The sequence below is a fragment of the Gorilla gorilla genome, chromosome 3 (genome assembly GCF_029281585.2).
Source record: "Gorilla gorilla gorilla isolate KB3781 chromosome 3, NHGRI_mGorGor1-v2.1_pri, whole genome shotgun sequence".
NCBI lineage: Eukaryota > Metazoa > Chordata > Mammalia > Primates > Hominidae > Gorilla > Gorilla gorilla.
This window is the reverse complement of record NC_073227.2, coordinates 164,387,541-164,402,870: the sequence shown is the minus strand read 5'-3', so window position 1 is coordinate 164,402,870 and position 15,330 is coordinate 164,387,541. Positions and strand designations below refer to the sequence as shown.

Here is a 15,330-nt window from a genome sequence, read left to right as displayed (position 1 = left end):
CATTTTCTGTTTATCAGAACATGTCTTTATTTCAACTCCAGTCTTGAAATTCTAGGTTGGCAGTAATTCTCTCCTAGCATTTTAAAGTTATTATTCCAACATATTCTGGCTTCCATTGTTAAGAAGTTTGTTTTTCATCTAAAAGTTGTCTTTGTAGAGATGTTTTTTCTACGCATCTAAAATCTTACATGTATTTGATCTGAATCTGTGAAAGATCTGAGGGCTTCACTTGAAAATGTTTTCCTCCAAGAAAGGTTTGCTTTGCTTATTCCAGGATTCAGAGGGTACTACTGATCCAGACACACTCCTGCTGCCCTGTATCCTCAGGCATAACCATAGCTTCCAAGTCAGCTCTGTGAGGTGCCCTTGCCCAAGGCCTGTCTCCACCTGCAGTGGTGATAGTGCACCTGCTCTTGGGGGGATACCACCTTCTGAATGGGAATCCCTTCTACGGGTTATGGGATTTCAGGTTGGGGGAGGGTTTTTATGGTTTGTTTTAGTTATTTTTAATTTCAATTTTGTTTTGTTTGTGGGTTTTTGGGTTTTTTGTTTTGTTTTGTTTTTTTGACACTTGACGATATTCCCTATACTTGACGATATTCCCTACACTTGACGATATTCCCTATGAGAACAGAAAAGCCAGAATCATTATTTTTTCTAGTTGTTTTTTACTGTACGGGCATCCCAGAGTACCTGACTGGCCAGTCTGCTGGAAACAAAAGTCCCAAAGTCCCCTCTAGATAGACGCTCCCATGCTGCTCCAGCCCAGCCTTTGCTACCCTCCTCCTCTCTCCTCTGGTTCTCCCACCACCCTTCAATCATCAGCCCTCCTGGGGCATGAAGTGACTTGTGCCTGGGGTCCAAAAGCCTCCTGCTCCAATGAGGTGTTAGCTGCTGCACTTTAAAGAGGTTGATTGCTTGTCTTGCTGTCCTACTAAAATGTACATATTAAAAGAAAATTGTGTGTTTAAAAGAATTTATAATCAACTAAACAAACAACTAAAGACAATGTGAGAAAGTAAAAAGGGCCCCAGGCTGACTATCAGGAGATGGGTCTTTGACTCCTTGAATATCATGGGGCATTCTCTGCCTCAATTTTCTCATTGATAAAACACCCTGGCCACCTCATAAAGTAACCAAACAACATAATATAATGATTTAATTACCCTTTAGTGTAGTTCCTTAATAGGACTTTCTCTCTGATTTTAACATTTATGATTTTTGTAAAGCAAGTATAATATGTAGCCACAGAGACTGAGCCATAAATACTCTTTTGTAAATAAGTAATTAATTTTTAAAGTAACTTCACAAATTCTCAGGCTGCCAGTGAGGTGAGGGAGGCCTGGACAGGGGCAATCGATGCCATCATCATCATAAATAGAGTGGTATGCTGGATCCAGCTAGTAACTGCTCCTGAAAGCTGATTCTGTGCACCTCTTCCCTACTCTATGCTCAGTGACTTCACATTGATAGTTGAAGTTGGCTATGGTGGGAATATTAATACAACAAAAATCAGCAAAGTTTGCAAATCAGCTTTCGCGTGCCTTGTTTGGAGAGCACATCACCATGCTAAGGGAGGGAACTCCTAGGTTAACATGAAATGAATCTTTGGTTCTAACCCTTAATTTTGGAGAACTAAACCCATACCCATTAAAACTGTCATTCATCATGCCTCATAATCTACCTCTGCAAACAATGAATCTTTAATATTTCTCACAAAGATGCTATGCTCTACCACTGGTCAAGCCACCTAAACAAGGCTTGAGACCCAATAAGTGTCTTTGATACCAGCCTGGAAATCATAAATTTATACTCCTTGAAGCCTGTTCACTGTAAAATATGGGATATGTACAGACAATCGCCAGGGACCTTATCTTTTATCTCAGAATATATTTGATGTTTTCAGAACAGAATTTTTCCAAGTCCTGAGGATTCTTAACTTGTTGCAGATAAAATATTGTTTGTTTTTTACTTAAATGAATGTCAGTATTCACATTCTTAACTATTGAATATAACTGCTCAAAGAGTTGCCCAAAGTAAATTTTCTAGAATCCTAAAAGGAATGTTCCATTTAGATCAACTGAATTTTTTTATTAAATACAATTTACTTAGACAACTTTTTTCACCAACTCTTGTTTAAAAATCTCGCTAAAACATACTGTCTTGATTTCTGCTTTAGAAGAGTTCAATCGCCAAATGATTTTCAAGAAGTATTATATTTCAGTCTTTCATTTAACCCAGAAATCAACCTACTTGAATATCGTATCTATGTCAACCAGTGGATTGGTCAAATATAAAAAAAAAAATTAAACAGAAAAAGAAAAAATCTCAATTGCTTTTGTTTCATGAACTACAAATAAATCATTATTTGAATATTCATTAGGTGACATATATTGAGAAAGAGATTTAATACAGATAGTTATATTTAGTGAAGATAGTGTTAGTTACTATGCGAGCCTAGTGTGTACAGTATCTGCTTTTGGCATTCATCCTGAGGAGTTAACATGCAGTTTCTGACAAGGTTCTTTGTCATATAGCATGTCATACCAACATAATGCACACTTGATGGCTAGGCAAAATTGAGAACTGTGTTCTCCAAAGGTATAGTTCTGTTTAAACATCTGGCTCTTTAAAAAGACATTCCAAAAGTTGTTTGCTATTTAATCAGATTGTTGTAAGAGCTTAAGACCTTTTTTCCTTTGTCTGTGTGCCAGGAACACAGAAAGTCTCCCTGACAGTGTTTCATCTCATCTTGAGAGCCTTTCTATATTGCTAGCCACTTACCTCTTTCCCCATTTAACTGGAGAGTGCCTGTCTTAGGCATTCAGTGATAGCACTATGTCTCACATCCCAAGAGCCAGCCTATCCTGGTTGACTTGAGCGTGGAGACCTTTTTCATGCATAGGTTTCCCTAGAGAAGGAATCTCATGAGATAATAAGATAATAAGATAATAAGATTCCACCACTGAAACTCAGCTAGCTTCCCCACCAAGTGATAGTTCCCCTTGTGCCTGTCCATTTTGATCAGTTTCTGCCCTCTGCCCTAGCAAACACATTTTATTCTCATCGACTCTCCAGCTCTAACAATTTTTATGATTCCAGAATAACGAAACAGTCAGTTTGTTACTTCTGAATAATTCTAAAATTTTTGTTCTTTCAAAAAAACCATTCTGAAACACTTTGTGAGTCAGTGCCCTTCCTAGCAAAGCATCTGAAGACGGTTGGAGCCCACTATCATTTTTTAGCAACTTAGATCTATACAAGCAACATGCAGTGATGGACACCAACTTGTACAGATGTTTAGATGACAGTGGGCATTGGTGTCATCTTGCATATGTGCATGTACCATAGCTGTAAGCAAGAAAGACTCTTACAAGACTGGAGCATCCAGTCCAGAATCTCACTGTCATCTCCTCATTGCTTCTTATTAAAGTGAGGTATGGTGGGAAATATTTATACTTTTCAAAAACTTCTTATCTGGTATAATAGGTTATTATTTCATAGTCTTTGTTCTGCCTAAATCTGGTCTGCCTAAATCATTTAAATTACAATGAATACTGTTCAGTCTTTTAGCCCTAAACCTATGTGTTGCTGTTTTAAAACTGCAAAAATGCATCAGAACCTAGCAATCCTACTCTTAAGTATTTATTCTAGAAAAAAAATTATTGGGTTGGTGCAAAAGTAATTGTGGTTATTGCTATTAAAAGTAATGGGAAAACCGCAATTGCTTTTGCACCAACCTATACATACCCACTCAAAGACTCGTACTTGAATATTCATAGAAGCATTACTCACAATTGCCAAGAACTAGAAATAACCCAAATTATCAACCAGTAAATAGATAAACAAACTGTGGTAGAGCCACACAATGGGAAACAATAGTCAGCAATAAAAGGGAAAACATATCATGGTACATGGATGAATCTCAAAAGCATTGTGCTAAATGAAAGAATCAAAACATATGCTTCATTTGTATGAAGTTTCTCATAAAGGCAAATAAATCTATAATGATGCAAAGCAGATTTGTGATTTCCAAGGCCTGGGAGACAGGGAAGGAGACGGATTGCAAGAAACACAAGTCAACTTTTGTGGATGGATAAAAACGTTTTATGATTGTGGTGGTGGTCACATGATTATATGCATTTGTCAAAACTCTTCAAACTGTGCATTTACATTGGTGAATCTTAATGTAAGTAAACTATTAAAATAACATTTAAAACACACTGAATCTAAACCGAAATCCTCTAATCAATCCTGCATTCCTTGTAAAATAAGATATAATTTTCTGGCTATATTATGGTGTCATACAAAGAACTCTAGTTGGGGTGTGTGATGATCAGATTACATAGATGCTGCTCACAGCTATGCCACTGTGGGTAGAGCAGTAGCAGGAAAAAAATCGATACTATTTTCATGCTGTGGATTCTCTAGTCCTAATGTTACTACACCTCAGTTTTCTCATCTGTAATATGAAATAATTGAGCTAAGCCAGCCCTAGCATCCTGTGATCTTGTTTATTTAGCCCCTAATATAAACAAACCTTATTCAATATACTCTATTTAAAAATCACTAAATCTAGATCATGTCAAAATACCAGAGTCTATTCCAAAAGCCTTCTTCTTACATTATTAATATTTGTGAGCATAAAAGGTAAGTGTGTTGTATCATTCAGATAGCTATTATCTAAAAATACGTTAAAGAAAACAGACAGGCTTCTTGTTTGGAATTCCATTTCTTCTTAACCTCCCTGTTCCTTCTCATACTTCTGTAGGTTCTGCCACAGGCACGATTTCTTCAACAGTGTTATTCTCTGATTACATCTCACGTCCAGAAGACCACACCAGCATCCTCCACTTTGACAAGAACGAGACACAGAAGACCTGCCGGGTCCTGATCATTGATGACTCCCTTTATGAAGAGGAGGAATCCTTCAGTGTTTCACTTAGGCTGCCAGTGGGAGGACAGCTGGGAGCCAGATTCCCCAGCACTAAGGTGACTATTCTGGCTGATCGTTATGATGGTAAGTCCATTTGTTGCTTCCCAACCTTTGGCAATAGCTGCCTTCTCACACTTTCCACCAACAGTTGAAAGGCAAATGTAGCTTAAATTATCTTTTAAAAGAATATTTGATGTTCTTTTATCTCCAAAAACTGTGAGTAGCTCTTCAAATACATAGACATCACCAACACCAATGACAAAACAGCCATGCGAGAAGATTAAATATTTGGGTACGACTTTACTTGACACAAGAAAAAGCACAGCCCAAGGAGGTGACTTAAGACTTAGAAGGAAGCCAGGGAGAGGACCTAAGTCAGGTATCTAATTACCCAACCAGGACTACCCCCAAGAGGACCTTCATCTTAGCAGCACAAGGATCAGCCCTCACAGTTAGTGTGTGAGTTGTCAAGCAGCACAAGGATAAGATGGAGCCCAGTGTGTCAGCATCTGGACCTCTTTTTACGGTTACCTAGCAGGGCGTTTGCCTCCAGTCCCTGAGGATCCCAGCTGAAATTTAGCCAGAGAAGAGAGGGGCGTCTCATTCCTAAACACCAACTCCCCTCCCAGACACGACACAAAGTATCAAGCCCAGTATGATTTTCCTAGGTCTCACCTGCCCTTCTATAAGGAGCACTTTTAACAGAAAATGGTAATAAAGACAGGGCCAGGATCAGACTGTTTTATTACTACTCTCAAATTAGTGTGACTGCTGCATCTCTCAACCATGCTTCTGTCAGGATTTGAGTGGCTGTGAGTTGCTAAGCTCAGACCTAAGAAGGGTTAGACTGAGCTGTTATTAAGGACCCAAAATTATTGTGACTGCTTTATGGATGCACCACAAAGCTTACATTAAACTGAGAGCTGTGCCAAGAGATAAAAACAGATTTGTAAAGTCTGAACAGTTTATACTCTCCAGGTAGGTATGGTAAATTTATCGTGTACTATCATGTTCTGTTTAAAATTATGTCTTCATAACAACCATAGAACAAGAGAAAATATGAGTGAGATTAAAGGCGGTCTTCTGTTTGTTTGTTGTTTAATCTCCTACATGGCTTTACTTGGGAATATTTCACCCTGTGGACCAGATCTCTGAAATTTTCAGTAGACTACTTTTGCTCCATTAAAAATAAAAAAGAATTTTCTAGGACTAATTTCAGTTCCAAAACACATCTTTACAAGTATCAAGAGCTAAGAATAAGGACAGGCCCTGAGATCCATGCTTTCTTCATCATGTACTTTTCAAAAATTTCTTCATTGGAATTAAAATAAAGATTGTTTTTCTTAAAATAATTTAAGTAAATTTTCAATATATTCCTTTATGGAAATGTATAATTGTATATATTTTCTGTTAAACCAAAGAGATAGGAGGAAGTGTCCAACAGGAAAATTAGCCTTGATTTTCCAGTTTCATTCGAAAGAAGTTGTTTTGGAAAGAGAAACACTACTCACATTATCTTATAAAAAGTATCTGCTGTTTTCCCAACAGAAGAGAAGTAGAATCTGAGTAAATTTGTCTGGTTGAGACATCTGAAAAATCCCTACGTGGTCAAGTCTAGTTGATTAATATGGAGAGCAAATTGAGAAATGAGGGCACTCTGAAAGACAAAAAATGATGACATGGCATTATGTGGTTTTTGAAGCCTGCTTAAAATATTAGAATTTTTTTTAATTACAGGGCTATGATTAGGATATTGCTGAAGCAACTATCTCTTACCAAGAGGTTAGGAAAGATTTACCCACACCGAGTGCTACAGACCAAGAAGGTGTTAACCAGGCAGAGTGAGAAGGGAGAAAGGGAAAGTTATGGAAGTGGAGACTTTTTTTTTACATTTTCTACATAGTCCACTTCACAGTATATCCTTCTTTTTATAATCAATGCTTACTTTTCCATGATAATGAAGAATTAACATGAAAAGTTGAAATTTGTAAACAAATAGCTTCAAATTCCTTTTCCCTTCGCTACCACACCTTTTCTTATAGCCAGAAAGATTGGCGTCAGAACAGTCTTCGTTATTCTTCTCTACTGGAGCTAGTAATAGGTCAAGGTACACAACGAAAGAAATGGGAGAGAAAAGGAAGAGAATCAAAAGTGGAACAACAGAGTCAGAAAAGCTTGTGCTGGGGGCCTGGAGATTTGGATTCTAAGCCTGAGACACACTCTCTCTGGGTAACCTTGGCTAGGTCAAGCTATCTGGGGCTCTGTTTCCCAATCATGAAATAAGGGGATTGATTGGGTTGTCTCTAGGAACCCTTTCCCTCCATAATTCTATGATTCTTAAGTCATTCTAAGAAAAAGGCATTAGTTAATAAATACTACCCATACACAAAAATGATGCATCATGTAGGCTGAGTTTTTCCATTAAAATTTTGTCATGAACTTAGAAAAATATATGTCAAAGTTTTGCTCTAAACAAGCCAGGTAAAAAAGAGAGTTAATTAGTGAAGCAAGAACTTGAATGGTCTTGTGTTTTAAGCTATCTATTTTGTCTTTTATTTTTCCAAGGCCTACCCCTGTTTGACTCATGCTGTTCTTTCCAACATAAGTGCCAGAAGACATATAACTGAAGTGATATGTCTATACCCTGGACATGCTCTAACATTTTTTGAGCACATACTGAGTTACATTTTGATAAGCAAGTGCATTATATAATTTTACCCAGATAATTAGAAGGAAATTTCTTTTAAAACTATCCTGAAATTTTTAAGCAAACATGAAGAATGAAGTTGTCTGACCTTCAATTATTCTATCTCTTCTTCCTCAATAAGAAGTATGTTTTCTGCAAGCTCTTTACCTAACAATTAGAATAGGCTCAAACACCAGAGCTTACCTGAAAACTACAAAAGCTAGAGACAGGCATAAAGCACCCAACAGATACTAGATCTAAACAAGCAATTTAATGGGATTCAGGTGCCATTATATGACTTTGTTGGTATGCTCAGAACTGAGGTGACTCTGGGGACCACCTTACAAAAGAATGAGAGAGCTCCTTAACCAAAATATTAGTGTTTGTATGTATAATAAAAAGCAAATGGCTGTGAAAAAAACAGACATTCAAGTCCTTTGGTCATTAATGTGGGCTGAATAATGGACCCCAAAGATATACACATTCTAACCACCAAAATTGTGAATGTGTTACTTTACATGGCAAAACGGACTTTTCAGGTCTGATTAAGTTAAGGCTGTTGAGATGGTGTGATTATGCTGAGTTACCTAAGTGGGCCCAGAGTAATCAGCAGGGTCCCTATAAGAGAGAGGCAAGAGGATCACAGAGAAAAAGGGGAGCTGATGACTGAAACCAGAAGTTGGAGTGATGCACTTTGAAGCTGGAGGAAAGGGCCACAAGCCGAGGAATGCAGGCAGCCTCTAGAAGCTAGAAAAGGCAAGGAGATGGATTTCCTCCTGAAGCCTCCAGTTAGAACACAGCCCCGGCAACACCCTTTATTTTAGTTAGACTTCTGACTTGTAGAACTGTAATAGAATAAATTTATGTTGTTTTAAGCCACTAAATTTGTGGTAATTTATTACAGCAACAAAAGAAAACTAATACCATCAGTATTGTTTCTGGAGAAAACGTCTATATAAGAAACCAATTTATAATTAGAAAATTTAGTGACTGGTGTGGAAATGAAATGAAAAGATGATCTCTTCTTGTCTTTAAGCAAATACAGCCTTCTCTGCTACACTCATAATCCTACAAGAGTATTGAACATTTGAGTGTAAGTCAAGGATTCTCAACCTAACTCTTAATCATTGAGTTCCCCCTTCTGACTGCATGCCCTTTTCCTAAATCTTCAATTCCTCTTCTAGTAACACTGTGAACCAACTACAGAGCAAGGTAAAAAGTGATTAAGGCAAGAAAGGCTCAGATGAAGGACGAAGAGAATCAAGAAAAGGCAGAGATTCCTTCTAGCTGGGGAGCTCAAGAAAAAAAGTACTATTAAAAAGTACCATTTGTGCTGTGTCTGGATAGGTGGGTGGAACTTGAGGATAGAGAAAGGAAGGACAATAGCATTTCAGCTGGAGGAAACAGCTTGAGCAAAGTCATAAATGAGAAGATATCCAGAATGTGATTCAAGACTGTGCAGGAATGACATAGGCCAATTCTTTTATTCAATGGGATTGCAAATTAGCCTCATGCTTTACATTTATGAAGACCTACTCATTTATTAATGTATTAGTTCCAAAAGCATTTGTTGAGCCCCTACCATGTGTCAGGAACTCTGCTAAGCATAGAGGATACAGGAGTGAAGAATACAACCATTATATAATCAAGGGGAGAACACTATTCTGGAGTTCTCCTAGAGACTAAATAAAGGATATTAATAATAACTTTCAGCCATTGCAACTCAGGTTCAAACTTAAGAAAATTTTTCTGGCAAAGTTCTAGCTATCAAAATATACTGCAGAGAGATATTTTTTGGAATAGCTTTAAGAAGAGAATATGCAATATAGTATTACCTAAGTTGTTTGTATGTAAGTCTTGCTAAGGACAAGAAATAGATAAAAAAAAAAATCCTTCTAGATTCATAGAAGCATGAAATCTTAGAAACAAAATGGGACCTAGAGATCATGTGGTTCAGCCTCCTCATTGTTGAAGCTAAAGGTACTAAGTGGTTTTTCCAGTTTGCCCAGTCAGTTAAAGCCCAGATTTCTGCCTCTGAGTCCATAACTCTTTTGTACTCTACTACGATCCTTCAGTGATATGGTTCTAGATGCATTTACCCCTAAGAAATAACCAAATCTTCCATAGATAAATATTTTCTTCCTTTTAAAGTTACTAATTGCAGTGATACTGGTGGCCATCTAGTGTTTCTGATAACGAAAACTACCTTCATGTTCAAAACCCACAGGAAATCACCAGTCACTAAAGTTTAACCCCATTGTTAGTTTAAAAGGGTTGCAGCTTTCTTCAAGTGTTCGCAAAAAAAAAAAAAGTTACTATATTCCATAATATAGTAATCTCACAGGTACCATTTAGCAAGCAAACCCCTTGAAGAACATGTTTTCATATGCACATAGCCAAAAAGTAGATAGTTTGGAGCAGATGCCAGCCCTTTGATGTTGGCTCTCTCCACACAGGTGAACAACAGGATTTTGTAATGCACCTTGATCCTGTTTAAATACTGTGGGCTCTGTAGCATTGTCTCATTTTATGTGGAGACCTGCTGACTGTATGCAAACAACTGAACAAAGAATCCAATTGTTCATCAGTAAAAATTTTGAAGAAAGAGATGCAAACAGCATGCTACTTAATAAGTGAACCAAAAACTCAGATAAAAGGGGCTGGCACATTTTGCCAGTCATCTCATAGGCTGAGCAAATGTCTGTGTAGAAATGAACAATGGCCACAAGGGAAAAAAGAACCATGAGCCAATATAAGTAACCTACCCAAGAAAATATCTGGGTATGCTTGACTTTTCAGAAAAATAGAAATGGCATTAAATTACCACTTTGTTTATGAAGTAGTAAGTAAATAAAGATTATAAGATAATAAAAGGAGACTTTTTGCTCGCTTATAAAGTAGTAAATTGTTTGCCTCTCAGTATTTGGAGTTAAGTAGGAAATTGAATTGAATTGATAGTGTCTTTATTGGCTGCACATGAAAGTCAGAGGGAGGAAGAGAATAAAGAATGTAAATGGCTTTCTTTATAATCACCACTTTCTTAATTAATCCAGTGCATATCCTGGCAAACCACTTTGGCTACATTTTTCTCCCTCTTTGACTCTGTTGTTTATATTTCAAATAATAAAATTACATCTGCGAATCATAGTGGCCACTGAAACAATAGAATAACACTAATTAAATTCCAAAAATGAAACCAAAACACTTGAATTTTGTTAGTGCCACAGCATTGTATGAATAACAAAGCCATCAGGTGAACAATAAAGTTAGTAAGATGAGCTAAATTGTACTTAACTGTAAGAGTAGTTATTTATACAGGAATATATAAAAACAAGTAAAAGTCTTAATATCTATTTCTTGAAGAAATAGTATACCCTTGAGCCCTGCCATATTCCTACTTAATTTTTACTTAAAACTTGGTAGTTTTAAATCCTCTAATGTTCATAAGAGAACTTGAGAAAATTTCCAATATTAAATACAAAAAGGAAGGAAAAATACAAAGAAAGGAAGAAAATTACACAAAATCCAGTACACGACCCAATTGTTAATTTACAGTGTTGTTTGAAATGGTCTTAGTAGACTCTTAAGAGGTAGATAATTCATTCAACAGACATTCACAGTGACCTGCCACTTGCTTAGTACAGGACTACAAAGTCTATCCTTGCCTTCTATCCTACCCAATTTGATCTTTAATTAGATTATCCTTGAATGAATTAAGCCTTTTTAATGGAGGAAAAAAATTATGCACAGAAATAATGATGGAAGATTCATAGTTCAGTGTAAACAATCAACAATCTGAATTGCTACATACTTATCTGAGCAAGTCATTATTTATAATTACTGGATTGTGGGAACTTGCATTCAGATTCTGTAACATTTATTGAGGATCAAGCACATTGCTAAGCTTAAAATGTAATGCTAGAATCCACATACATGGTCATCTGTGTGATTTGTTCATGAAGTCACACTAAAATATTATTTAATTTAATAAGGAGGCAAGTTCCCAAGTTTTGGCTTCTAGTTACCTTTCAGGAGCTTCCTAAGTGTTTTGATTGTGCTCTTGAATTCTCAGCACCCCTGAGATTTGAGATCTGCCCTTATTTTTATCATTTAAGATATTAATAATTAATGAAAAAATATAACTTTTAAGTATTTTATTAGTATCCTGAATATGTTCACCTAAAAGGAAGAAGCTGAGGCAAAATTAATATAGAGTTTATCTGAGCCAAGGTTGAGGACTGCAGCCTGGGACAATGTCCAGGTTGCCTTGGAGAGTGCTCCAGAGAGTGAAGAAGAGGTTTAAGTTTTTAGAGAAAAAGGAACAAATCAGGAGATGGAGTGTCTTAGTCCTTTTGCATTGCTATAAAAGAGTCCTGAGGCTAGGTAATTTATAAAGAAAAAAGGTTTATTTGGGCCATGGTTCTGTGGGCTGTACAGGAAACATGGTGCCAGCATCTGCTTCTGGTGAGGGCCTCAAGAAGGTCCACTCCTGGCAGAAGGGGAAGGGGAGCTGCCATGTGCAGATCACATGGCAAGAGAGAAGCAACAGAGAGAGGAGGAAGTGCCAGGCTCTTTAAACAATCAGATCATATGGGTACTCATACAGCAAGAACTCACTCATTACTTTGAGGATGGCACCAAGATGTTCATGAGAGATCCAACCCCCTGACCCAAACACTTTCCACCTGGCCTCACCTCCAACACTGGGGATCACATTTCAATAAGAGATTTGGAAGGAACAATATCCAAACTGTATCAGAAGGCAATTACAAAAAGTGGTTTGTCAGGAATTCGCATTGGTTTACAGAAATAACATTGGTTAGTGGTTGGCTATACACTGTTGAATTACAGGTGGTATGACATTTTATGGCTGCTCGGCATGAGTTAGTCTAGAGTCCCCACAGCAAGTCACTTCAACAAGTATATTATTTAGGTCAAGAGGGAGTGGGATGTGACAGGTGTTACATTTTAAATGCCTCTCTGGGCTGGATAATTTAAAGGGACTTGCATTTCTCAGATAAAAAGGGTTTTTTTTCTTTCTCATATAGATAATACACAAATTATTTCCAAATCAACATATTTGCATTAAGTTGTTCCTTTATCTAGCACTCCTCATCTCAGAAACATGTCATTCTACTCAGGCTACAGAATGTATTAAATTGATCAACTATGTCTAAAGAGCAGACCGCATTTGGCATTTCACGCGTGAGGTCATCACAATCAGAGACAACTGGGAGAAAAGAAATGAGACATACAATAACAGTTGATTGCCACTGGTTTTTATCCCAGAAATCTCAGAAAATGTATCAAAATCATTTTAAGGTTAGATATTCATAAGATGATGTACATTACACAATCTCTTTACAAAGCCAAGTGATGCAACACTCTTTTTAGATTTCTAAAACCACCCAGATGTCTTCCAGCCATGTAGAAGCAGTTCCTTGGCTCATCACTGCAGTCCATGGCCTGTCAGAGTCAGAGGTCTAGAAGCTCAATTTTGTCTGTGGGCACAGAGACAGGATGCAGACCCACAAGAGACATGATATATGTGCCAAAATGACAAATTATAAATTACAGTGAAAATCAAAGTCAAAGAAAACTGAAAATCAGAGTCCTCTGGTTAATAGATTCTCTCCTTAAAGGAGGCTCTACTGGGCAACCACTTCATAAGCAGGAAACTGATGATAACGGGATCTGAGAAATCCCATCAAGCCAGTAACAGCCATCTCCATCCTGGGCAAAATAACTGCTGACGGTCCTGAAGACTCATCATCCAAGGTCAGAATACCTTTTGTCTTAAGATAGGTAGAAACAGGCAACCCATTTTTCCTTCTTTTGGCTGCTTGCTCTTCTCTAGGTTTCATGCAGAGCTAACTTCAGCTAACGCCATTTTCCTTTAAATACAGGACAAAACAGTTGGCCGTGCTGCAGATGTAACCATGCTAACCTAGCCTGACTCTACTGACGTTACATTTGGTCACATTCCTTTAAGCCCAAGCTTGACTCTACTGAGTGCCCTAAAACAGCTCAATCTCCAGAGTTAATGATATTTAACTCTGACAGAATCTCCTGTCAGAGTTAATGATATTTCAGAGCAGGTATTGGTTTGTAAAATTCTGAGGTGTGACTTCCTCCCATCTTCATGTCCCCCATGGGGCACTCATTTGGCAGCTGTAGTGTATGACTTTTATGGGAGATACTTCTGCTTTAGTCCCTACCCTACAGATATTCACATTTTGCCACTCGTGACTCTAATGATCCCTTTGAATGGTATCATTTTATTTTGGCCTTGAGGAAACAACCACAAGGATTATTAGTGCACTTCCCATGTAATTATATCTTTTTTAGAATAATGACATGAAATGATAATTCTGTTCATTCGAGTTTCTAAGCATTAGCCACCTGTCAAATTCCTGTGTGTGGTGTGTCTCCAGCAGTAGTTCAGTCGTCATTTCAGTCAGAAATAAAACATGTGTCCTTCAAAATTGACTATTTGAGAAAATATTGGGAAAAGCACGCATTCATTTCCCAGGGTTAGGATTTTACATATAGTTTACTAGTTTAGGCACATGTTAGATACCAATAATGCTTCCTTTTTAGGAGAGTCAAATACATCATCTTGTAACGAAAGCATGTTTTCATTAAGGCCAAATGATGACACAATATCTAGCAACCTAAAGATATACCCAAGTTGCTCAAGGGCAAGCTTTTTTTTTTCCAGATGGAGCTGAGGAATTTTATTCTATTTTGCTGGACTCCAGGAAATGTTTGCTTCCTTAAGCAGAGATTGAATATCCCCCTGTCAAATGGATCACCTGAAGAAATACTTTTATAAGGACAACTATCATGGAGTAAGACAAAGAAAAGAAAAAGTATAGGAGCAACCACAGACTAAGATTACCCCAGGCCAGGGACGACAGACTCCCTGGCCCACACTGCCAAGACAGCCATTATAAAAACATCAGCTCCATGAGAGTGGAGGCCACAGTATCTGCCTAATAAATGTTTGCTGAGTGAATGAATGGCAACTTTACATTTATTCACCTGGCTTTAGAACCTAACTTCCACTGGCCCTGTATCAAGGGCAAGAAAAAATTGAGAACACTTGTTAATCTGAAAAATGTGTCTGTTCTATATATAAGCACTTTATACTATCTCCACTCAACTAGTAAAGACTTTCTTTCAATTTTTAGTACGTGATTTGAAAACTCTAGTAACCTGCCACAAAAAGAAATGTCCAGTTTCACAGAGGGTTATATATTTTGTCCTGAGGCAGTAGGATTTGGAAAACTTGCATAAAATTTCCCTATAAATATTACCAGCTAGTTTAGTATCTTTGTCATTAAATGGGCATCTAACAGAATGTTGACAGATTTAAGAAAACATTGTAAGGAAAAATTGTGCATAAACAAAGTGTCATTTTGGTGAAATCAGCATATTCAACTTTTTGAAAATGTGGTTATGGACCAAGATAAACTTCAACACATAAAAGTTTTTAAAATGTGAAAGACATACATTGCTATGCTGTAAAAACCAAGGAAACTGTTCAGAAGAAATAGTATCATTATGCTTTCTAGGGCTAGTCATATTATAAAACAAGTGCTGTAAGCTTTAAAAGTATCACAATTTTAATTTTGGATCTTATTTTTTAGTTTAAAGTTAACGAAAGGAAATATTTTAGAGGCCATTACCCAACATCTCAAAAAAA

At 37.1% G+C, this 15,330-nt stretch overlaps 1 protein-coding gene across 1 annotated transcript in view; it reads left to right on the top strand.

The window, feature by feature from the left end:
* Positions 1 to 15,330, top strand: part of FREM3 (FRAS1 related extracellular matrix 3) — a 123,120-nt gene that overhangs the window by 83,488 nt on the left and 24,302 nt on the right. The window contains exon 6 of the mRNA XM_004040430.5: positions 4,772 to 5,020. Coding sequence (XP_004040478.5) covers positions 4,772 to 5,020 — 249 coding nt within the window. The remainder of the gene's footprint in view (positions 1 to 4,771; positions 5,021 to 15,330) is intronic.